Source organism: Drosophila mauritiana, chromosome 2R (assembly GCF_004382145.1).
Source record: "Drosophila mauritiana strain mau12 chromosome 2R, ASM438214v1, whole genome shotgun sequence".
Taxonomy (NCBI): domain Eukaryota; kingdom Metazoa; phylum Arthropoda; class Insecta; order Diptera; family Drosophilidae; genus Drosophila; species Drosophila mauritiana.
Window position 1 is genome coordinate 7,550,019 of NC_046668.1, and position 10,496 is coordinate 7,560,514.

General features: G+C 48.6%; 2 protein-coding genes across 2 annotated transcripts; both read right to left on the reverse strand.

Moving 5' to 3' along the window:
• Positions 1 to 5,347: 5,347 nt before the first annotated feature.
• LOC117137880 (angiotensin-converting enzyme) lies at positions 5,348 to 7,853 on the reverse strand. The gene is made up of 6 exons (XM_033299609.1): positions 7,747 to 7,853; positions 6,215 to 7,471; positions 5,920 to 6,137; positions 5,743 to 5,865; positions 5,506 to 5,684; positions 5,348 to 5,449 (listed from the first exon to the last, which is right to left on the reverse strand). Exons 1-6 carry the CDS (start codon positions 7,783 to 7,785, stop codon positions 5,439 to 5,441), a joined length of 1,827 nt encoding a protein of 608 aa, XP_033155500.1. The 5' UTR covers positions 7,786 to 7,853; the 3' UTR covers positions 5,348 to 5,438.
• Positions 7,854 to 7,954: 101 nt separating this feature from the next.
• Positions 7,955 to 10,416, reverse strand: LOC117136840 (phenoloxidase 2). The gene is made up of 4 exons (XM_033297920.1): positions 9,342 to 10,416; positions 9,191 to 9,286; positions 8,368 to 9,129; positions 7,955 to 8,307 (listed from the first exon to the last, which is right to left on the reverse strand). Exons 1-4 carry the CDS (start codon positions 10,323 to 10,325, stop codon positions 8,095 to 8,097), a joined length of 2,055 nt encoding a protein of 684 aa, XP_033153811.1. The 5' UTR covers positions 10,326 to 10,416; the 3' UTR covers positions 7,955 to 8,094.
• Between the last annotated feature and the right edge of the window lie 80 nt (positions 10,417 to 10,496).

Consider the following 10,496-nt stretch of genomic DNA (forward strand, 5'->3'; position numbering starts at 1 on the left):
ACTTCCAAGTAACCGACACCAAATGAATGCAGCTTACCAGCTGCTGATAGATGGCCAGATACGCGTGGCTAGGACATTAAAAACTTTCCACTCCCGGACTCGATATGTCAAAATCGGATCTGATCTGTCAATCATATATGTACAAACATCTGCGAAGTGGGAACAAAATCAATGGGTATAGGGTCTGTGCCACGAGCCAAACTGGATCGCCAATCTCGCGGCAATTAGTGAACTGCGGTGTAAAGCGGCGAAAACTAAATGAATTCAGTATATACGAAATTAGCGAAGCTAAAATACTCTTTATGATGAATATTCTGAATTGCAAATAAATCATTTCATATATCGGAATTACCCATCATTAGGTATCTTTATTTTCCATTCACAGAATGCAATTTAATCTGCAAACATAATTTAATTTAAAAGATATTTATTGCTGCATTCAACAGACACAATGAAATGTAATCTTTAAACAAAAAATAAAATCCACGGTATTAACAATGCCACAGTGCACATTAAGCCCCCCAGTTGTATAACAACACCTTCCTGAAGAGCAGCACCGATATTAAAGACCAGAAATGCCATAAATCAATTTTAGATGCGGCAGTCGAAAGCCGAGGAGCTCGAGATGAAGTGAGCTGCTTTCCTCGATTGGGATTACCAAATGGCATCTGCAGACAATTGAACGCTGGAAATGTGTGACGCTATGAATAGGCGTTTAGATCTTTTTGTGTCTGCCATTCGAGACGACTCTTTCTGGTTTCTTTCTTTTCGCTAATTACACAATTGTCTCGCCAGAGCTTTTTCACATTTTTGAGTCATGTGCGGGAAGATTGGGGCTTATACAACACGCAGTCTTCGATGGGGAGCATGCGTAACTGAGGGTGTTTCGCTGTGTTTTTCCTTTTCAAAACTATGACAAGAAATACCAGACGACGAATGCGGGACGGCCAGACCAGCCACTATCCACCATCCACCATCCACTATCCGCTGACTGCGCAAACTAAGAGGCCCATAAAAGTTCAGTGCAAGAAATTATGTTGAGTAAATGTAATTGCCCGGCAGATGATATATGCAAAGCCATTTGGAAATGCGTTTTATTTGCACATTAGTGCGTGGGAGATATTTCAGGTTTCGTAAGTGTCGTATGTACATCTATATACATATGTATATGCACACAGATGGCGATGAGCGACCTAGAAAATTGGCCCATTCGCCGACAGTGCAAGACATTTCGTAAAGCGCAACCGAAATTGGCTATAAAATGGCACCGTTTACAGCAATCTTCGAGCAGACAGACAACTGTTTTTGGCAGCGGGCCAGGAAATTGACTTTTGACATATTAAAATACAATTCAAAGCAGCGGCGCTTGTTGACTTTCATTCGAAGAGCTATTCATAAGCACACGTTTCCTTATTGCTGCAGCCGCTCACTTCGCCAGTCGATCGACCGATCGATCAGTTAGCCTGCTAATGCCTTCCCACTTAGTGAACAACTCCAGTTGCAGGCTGTCGAGCGATTGGAAAATAAGCCGACCGCAGGCCAAACGGAAACCATCCGTACCCGTTCCATCAAAGTGCAGTCAGCAGCTGAAGTGGCGCACAGGCCAAAATCCCAAATCCCAAAGTACAAAAATAGACCCGGAGATGTTGGCCAAATAAAAAGAGTGTCTTACGCTGTAAAAAGTAAAAGAAGCCAGTGGCCGCCTCAGCGAAAATGAAAGTAAAATTAATTTTTTTCGGCTTTTCAAGAGGCAACCGCTGCCTGATCGCCGCTCGCTTCTTGGCCATTTTTTGGCGATGATGTCAACACAATTTCTCCACCTACACAGCAGGCCATCCATCCCCATCCCGCCTCGCTCCACTCTCACTCTCTTTCACTCTCTTTTGACCCCTGTCGTCGCTGCGTGATTGTGGACTTTAATTTAAGGCGAGCACGCGCTTACGTAAGAGCAAAAAGCTGGCCGAGGCGACCCCGCACCCGAGTTCGTGTCTTCAGTCTTTTGTTTCAGCAGGAAGCGCAAGCTCCCTCATGTCCATGATAAATACTCGTGCATTCTGAGCCACATTCGGCGTGCGGCGCGGCAAATGATCCCCTGCCCACCGAAGAGGTGCAACAAATGATGATTATGGCTGAGCCATATCATTGTGATATCGTACCGAAGAAAGGTTACCGCGCGGTGAAAAGAGCAGTGCCAACCGCCGCCTGCAGGGCCCGCCGTCCAGCGGTGCGTATGCATAATGCTCAGAGCCGCCACTCGCATTTGTTGCTGTAACATTTTATTGCTTTTTATTCGACTGCGCTGCCATCACAGCGCGCGTCATAATATACATAATTTCTTAATTGCTTGGGGTCAGCTCTCGGATGGATGGATGGATGGACGGATGGATGCTTGCCTGGTTGGTTATGGCTGATTGCTTCTTCTGCTGTTTTTCCCTCTTATATTTTTCGTGGCTTTTTCGTCTTTTTGGGGCGCCACGCTGCGGCAGCTGGACAAGACTCAGCATGGGATTTCGTCAAATAATCATAATTTTTGCGCGAGCGCGTGACGTTGATGATGATCTGCAGTTTCTTCTTGCTCAGTTCGACTCGAGAAGATCATTTTGCGGCCATTTCAACTCGTGTTCCGCAATCGCAATGAAAGTTGGCGCCGAAATTTAATTACCATGCAGCAGGACTGAAGTAATCGATGAGCAGAGTCTAATGAGGGGAAGTCAACATACCAAAATATTTAACTCTTGGAAAATAAATGGTTGTGTCTTTCTTGATTGACAAGGAAAAGTAAAAGAAAACATTCGGAAGTATTAAAGTTCCCCAAAACGGAATCGTTGAAGTGAAAGTTTAGAATGATCGCATAATAATATCTTATTAGTACGTAACTCTAATTAGTCGAATGCCTAATACTTCTTAGACCACATCGATTTCGCCGCAGTCTTTCCTAATAGATCCTCCTCGTAACATTACTATAAGCGCTCCATTGTTTTGCGATTTGCAGATCTGAACTTGACAATGGGCTCACGTAACAAAGCCATTTGGGGGTCTTATTCCCTGCTCTCGTATTCCCACACCATATGCTAAACCTATTCACCTCTGATTTGGCCTATTGTGCGGGGTTTAAGCCGAATTTCGTTTGTATATGCTCACTCGTTTGTTTGTTAAATATTTGCCACCAACGTGCCCGATGAATATGTTAACAAAATTCGCATATAACACTAGCATATCTCAACCTACACATGTTCCGAACTTGTTAACCAGTGCTCACATATGGGGATTTACTTTTTGGGTTAATGTTAATGTGAATGCATGTGCTGAGGGGCAATTTAAAAAAGTTCACCAAATTGTCTGACATCGACATGCAAATTTCATTTAACTTGTTTTCCCTTTGCGGTTTCCGTTTCGGCTCTTTTCTCCAGCCACACAGCATTCCCATACCCATGCCCGTATATCTATGCATAATTTGGACACTTAAGCCTTTATACTCTCCCAAAGGGGCTGCGCCAATTTGGCACGAGATTTGCAACGCAAAATGGAAAGAAGCTGTTGCCAAATGAGCTTACATTTATAGTCAGCGATGCTATTAAATTTAGCCAGCGAAATTTCGTAAAAATCGGCTTTCTCAATAAATTAATTATACTTTAAGCTTTGCATCAAATTTATACCAAAGAAATATATACATCAACATCTCAACATCTCTCAAGAACATAATTGATATTCAATGTACACATTTTTAAATGAAATTATTTGTATAGAGCATGAGAGTTTTAACCCCTCGTTCTTTTTGAGTTCGGTACTGGTTGCCCAAAGACCAGGGAAATACCTGGATGTGGGTGCCTTTCACTCACTTGGTTTCGGGACGGCTGGGCGGCGTGCCATGTCAAAGTTGGATTCGAGTCGAGTGCGCGGAGCTGTGTGCTTCTGCTGCAGCTGGAAATGATTCAATTTCACGGCCATTCATTCCGCGCCGAGTGCGCGGAGTCGCCACCGCAATTTGGCGCAATTAGCAGCAGGCAGACTTGCAGATCGGCTGCCTCGCCAGCTGACAAAAAATAGCAGGCGGCACGCAATGCATTCGCCCATTTGCCGCAGACGCCCCCACTCGAAAGCGAAAAGGAAATCCAGTCGGGGAAAAGCACTCGTCCAGCTAAATGGGTAACGCCCGCCGGCGGGATGTCCAAAGAGGTGGGTGGGTGGTTGGTTGGTTGAGTGTATGACAGGGGGGTGGACGATCCCACGACCTTGCTTCCCGCAATTGCTCCACAATCCGCTGGGCTTGGACTTTGGCGTGGCTAATGACCACCGCGCGGACGCAAGCAGAACCACTGACCTTTCGCCAGTCGCCGAGCAAGTGAAGCGTGCCAGTTGCAAGTCGCCAAGTCCGGCCAGCGAGCTCCAGGCCGAATGTATTGTTCACTTATTATTATTAAAGTAGCCAAATAAAGTGAATAAAAAATATATAAGATTTGCAAACATGTGCGCTGATCAATCTGCCAAAAACTCCAATAAATTTATAGCAATATTTTAAATAATTGGTTGCAGATTTGTTGTTGTGGTTACTTGATATTAATGAAATATGAATCACTTATATATATTACATTGCTAATGACCAACATGACTGATATTCCCAACAGAGCGGAGGGAAAGAGTATCTGTGACGTGGGCAAAATTCAGACGGTCATCTTGTCCGGTGACAACCACTGCAAGAGTGGCTTGGTCGGATGTGGATGTGGCCAGTGGCCACTGGCCAGTGGAAGCAATCAAGCGGGGAACGCACAACTAGCTCCGGTGCGCTTGGATGGGCTTCAAACCGGAGGACAGGCTCTCGGCTTCTATTGCGACACTTTAACGCAGCCAAAGAAACATTCGAGGGCTCTTGGACTCTTGGAGGTTGCCAAAGTTGCCAAATGTGGTCAGCTTCGATGGAGACTGAAAAAATAAGTCAAAGCTGCCAACTTCCGGAACTGATTTTCCGGCTGACTGGTAGTTGCTAAATTCTCGATTTTCAGAGATTAAAGAATAGTAAACAAAAACTTGTTTACCAAAATGTTTTTTGCTAGGCAACGTATTATAGTTTTTCAGAAATCAACACCAAAACTGCTGTGTTATTTAGTCTCATTTAGTTAATTTAACAAGCACTGCGCCTTATTTGAAATTTGAATTTGTTTTTTACGCGCCCAAGAAACGCTACTGTCATCTCCCTCTAACACACGCGCTACTTAACCCAATTCCGAATGCACAAGTGCGAGAGAGATGAGTAGTGAGATTAACCCGTTTAAACCGATTCGCGACAGTGTTGGAAAATAATTTTGTTAAAGGCGGTTAATGTTCAAATTTTAAATATTAAAGAAGTCAGTTTGAAATATTCAAAATCCCAAAACGGTGAAATGTATTTTATTTGTGTTATTATTTGTGCTCAAGCTAATAATTCTCTTCATTACAAGTCCTCAAACAATTTCTGTAAAAATTTGAAATTATTATAATGTATCCACACATTTATGAGGTAAACCTTACTTTTTTTGGAGGCAGTCCATCCAATCTTCGAGTTGGCATCCTTATTGTATTTATTGAGCCAGCCTAACACAGGTTGATAGTACTCCAGCAGCGCCAAGCTACTCAGTCCCGTGTTATTGGGCAGTATTTTGCCAACCACCTGTTTCCACGGCTTCGTAGAGCCCAATGACATCATTGATCTGGAGAAATACGATTGGTGTATTACTTTATCACACAGTAGTTTATCTAATGTCTTACTTCAAATCATTGCCAACGGCCAAGCTTCCATAGAAGTCACAGTTGTGGAGCGGCCCCCTGTTGAAACTCTTCTTGCAAAACTCGCGATAGAATTGATAGCCCAGAACTTCCGATATGAATTTCCTAAATAAAATATTTGTGGTATTATAATTTTAAGAATGTGTGGGTTTTACTCACTGAGTCTGGAAGCTCTGGTCGATGTTTACGTAGAACTTATAGGGAAAATCAATAGCACCTTCAGAGCGATCCGAGGGCGCCTCGATGCCCGCATGCTGCTCCATGAGCCTCCAATAGTGCTTGTTCACGGTGTCCATGTCCACAGTGTCGTTGAGAAGATCATGCATCACCTTGGTGTGCACATAGTACAGTGGAATACTAAGAATCGTGTGGATAGCCTGAAATAGTAATTAATAAAAAGGTTATACAATCAGGTAGTGCGTATCCCTACTTGGACAACTAGTAACGTACTCACCATGCGGAATAGGCGGCTCATGAGGGCCGTTTCGCTGAGCACTTCCTTGGCCAATCGGCGTCCTGTCAGATGAGCCGGTGAAGATGCGGATAGGACCACCGCCTCGCCGACGGCGAACTCCAGGTTGTAGGCCTTGAAGTAGTAGGAGGGCAGGTGACTCTTCTGCTGGGCGTAGTACACCCTGGCCATGTGGCTGTGGTACTGCATCAGCTTCCGGAAGCTGACCTTCTCGCAGTACATGAGGTAGACGTGTGGCGTGAGGTCGAAGATGGAGGGGCGACAGTCGTCGTTGGGGCTGTCCTGGTTGGGTTCCTTTAGCTGGTTCTTGTGGAACTCGGCGGACAGCGGCTCGAAACCCAGCGAGGTGTAGAAGTTCTCGGACTCATTCACCATGGCCTTGGCGGTCAAGTGACTGACGTACTCATCGAACTCCGGCAACTGGGCACGCGGATAGTAATCCTCCAAGATGCTGCCACTGGCCCAGGCCTGTTCGAGGACCTGCTGGAACAGGTGATCCGGTATCGGTCCATTGAGATTGACCACATCCGAGCCGTACTTCTTATGCAGCTCCTGGCGGACAAAGGCGTGGAGCTGCTGGTAGGCGGGGCGCAGCTCCGTCATCGCCTGCTCCATCTGCTGCAGCATCTCCTGGCTGTCGTATCGGTACCACAGCTTGTGCACCGGCACCTCCAGGATCTTGGCGGCCCTCTGGTACGACTGCACTATGGTGTAAAAGTTGAGGGAGGCCCACAGCTGGTTCTTATCTCGCCAGGCCTCCCAATAGTACTTCAGCTCGTCGGCATCCTTGCTGCTCTGCACGATCTTCTGGATGTCTGGGAAATAGGCCAGCGGACTGTCGTCCTCGTTGGGCATATTGGCCCCACCAAGATACGGCTCGATATCCTTGTCCGTGGAGAGCGTTTGCAGGGCGGCCAAGTTCATCTGCACGGAGGAGAAGTAGTCGTCGCCCAGGACGAACAAGTCACCCGCAGTGCGCAGCTCCTGGAGAGCTAACTTCGTCTGCGGGCTGCGAATCCTGTCCAGATCGTAGGTCGCAGCCTGCCGGGAGATGCTCACCAGCTCCTCGGCAATGCGCTTCACATTGTTTAGCTTGGAGAAAAGGGCGTCGAAGTCCTCCTCGTTGTTGGCCGAATACGTTTCGGCGGCAATCTCATTGTAGAACCTGTAGTAGCGATCGCTCGATTGATTCACAAACGTCTTGGCCTCCAGGTCAATGTTGGCTGCTGCAGTTGCGCACTAAAATGTATTGCAAACATAGTAATCAATTATAAGTAGCAAATTCACTTTCAATATTATTGTTATCAAGAACTTCGTATCATCTAGGCCTTCTAAGTCTCTTTCTTAAGTCTCCCACAATTGAAGTTTCAAGTATCCACAAACTAACTGACGCGCATACAAATGAAACATATTTCAAACACGCAAAAATTTGATGATTTAAAGTTGTCTAAAGACCTCATCTTTTTGTGGGATCTTTGCGGACCCATAGATTATTTAATCGGTACAGTGCTTACGCCAATGCCCGCTATCAGCACCAGTAGCAGCAGGCCCATCTCCTCGGGAATCGGTTTCACTTTCGCACTCAACACCGGATCTGCTCGAACTGAGGTGCTCCGGGCGTGGAGCTGGCATTTAAAGCTTCTCCCGAGCGGCTGATAAGCCTAATCAGCGAGAGATTCTCGTTCGGAGGCCGAGCCACAATAATTGAGAACAAAAGTGGGATTGTGGAATGCCATGATGTCTTGTTTATTAAGCGGCTCAATAAAGATGCAATAGATTGCTAAGAGTTGTATATCTAGAAGTGGGCGAGGCCATGGAATCGGGTCAGGGCGAATCGGGAAAGCGGATCAGGAGCGGATCGTCTAGTTCTGGCGCTGCACGGTGCGGTTCTCGTGGCGGATGGTCACGTCCACGATGCTCATGTTGGGCGTGAGGAAGTTAACCAGGCGGTCGACTCCGCTGCGGGGCAACCTGTCGAAGGGGAATCCCATGGACTGGCGATCCGGGTAAAGACGGTCACGGACGCCGCAGTAGGAAGCGGCATCGCTGCAGCGACCCACCAACTGCTGGTCAATCTGAAAGTGGAGATAATAGTCAAAACTATCCTTGGTTTCCTTACTAGCCAGTTAACATACCCTGTCGTTCTCATAGTTCGACACCATGATGAACAGCACGCACTGCAGTCCCTCGGGCAGACCCTTTGGCACCAGCATGTGGTTGGGCCAGCCGCAGCCGCAGAAGTTGAACTCCAGCTCCTCCGCAGTGCCGGCCGCTGGACGATTCGCATCCAGGTTGCGGAAGGTGCGCTCGAACGGAATGGTCACGCTGGACTCCGTGGAGCGGCGGCGGATGGTGTTGGGTCCTGGGTTCAGCGAAGTCACAAACTTGTCCAGCTCGATCATCATGGAGCGCTGATCTCGCATCAGCATTGGCTGGCCACGCTCGTCGTTCTTCGGGGCCATGAAGATGCGCACGTAGCCGAAACGCTGGGCACCACTATCGTTGTTCACACTGATGGTATAGGTGAAGGGCAGGTGCTGCAGATGGGTGAACCGGGCGAAGACATTGCCTCGCGGCAGGAAGTCGAAGCCACGGGACATGTCCACGTCCGACTGCTGCCAGAAGGTGGTCAGGTTATTGGGACGACCTCCATTGGTGTCCACCTGGATGCCCGCGATCGAGACGCCCGAGTAGTTAAGTTGGTTCTCGGTATAGGCGGGCAGGCGCGACTTGTGCTCCTGGAAGATGCGGTCGATGTACGAGTGCCACTTGTAGAAGACCGGGTCGCGCATAGCCGTGGACACATCACCCATCACGCCAAAGGACTCCAGGTGCTTGCTGGTCGGATCGTGGGCGTACGAGATGAAGGTGTGTCCGTTGTTGTGCAGGTCACCATACTAGGGGAGTAAAAGGATTAGGGACTAATCTAATGATTTAGTTAGGGTAAGGACTTATTACCAGCACTCGGTTGGGCGACAGAATGGAGGACTCAATCATGTTGCCCAAGGTATCAATGCCAGTGGCCTCATCCAGTGGCACACGGTTGCCACGCTCCTGAAAGGGAATATTTCATGTTATTTAGTAAATGGAAAACCCACCAACAACTCACATCCATGACAAATCCTTGGTGGATCGCCTCGTAGATGCGATCACGCCAGCGCTCCAGATCTCCAATCTCCACATTCAGCTGGTCGGCCTCCCGGTTAAGATCGCTCAGCCTGGTGCTCTCGAAGCGCGGTGGCCAGGCGCGGCTGGCCACCAGAGAGTCCATCTTGGGGAAGTAGCCCTCGGCAATGGGATCCCGCAGGTTGTTGAAGGGCAGAACCCTGGCCAGGTTGTTGCTGAACCGCTCCGCATTGTAGCGGGCGATCACCTGCTGGTGCATGTAGTAGAAGAGCTCGCCGCGACGATCCTTGGCCACGATGCTGCGGTCGGAGGCCTCGAAGGGATAGACCAGATGCCAATGCCAGTGGTGAAGATTGATGCCAAGATCCTCGCGGAAGTACCACAGCCGGTGCTCGGGATCCAAATCGGAGGCGGTATAGTCCCTGGGAATGGTGATGGGCATTCGGGAACCGGGCTGCACCACGAACGACTCCTCCCGCATCTTTCGGATCACCTGCGAGTCGATGAAGCGGTCGGGGAAAGTCTGCGAGAAGGAGGGCAGATCCAGGCCCTGGGTGTCCGGACGATGGAGCAGCGCCACCGACAAGGCATAGTTGAAGAGCACCGGGTTGACCCGATCCCTGGCGTACACCGCCACGCTCTGCAGGTCGTCCACGGAGCGCATGTTCATGAAGATATCGATCAGGCGGCCCGCGATCCTGCGGTGCTTGGGCAGGAACAGCGAGAACTGCTCGTCGCGGCCCAGGGACATGGGGATCCGCAGATCGGGAATGGAGATCTCCCGGACTGGAACGCGCTGCTCCACCTTGTCGCCGACGCGGCTCTGCACCTCATTGCTGATGGGTCGGTAGCGGTCGGTCAGGAAGGAGTCGGGCACATCGAACACGGTCACCCTCTTGCCCTTGTCCATGAACACGGGCTCGGTGGGATGGTCGAAGAGCAGGAGGAGGTTCTTCTTGTCGGCCATTTTCAATGGGATGTCAGGGAGGACCTGCTGGATCGCGGAGCAAACTAAATGGGGAATGTCACTGGAAGTCTGGGAACTTCACGACTGTGACTATTCGCCGAGAGAACTGCACATTTTATACAAAACTTCGAGGGCACTAGTATCGTTTTTAGAAACCGCAAGAACGCCTGA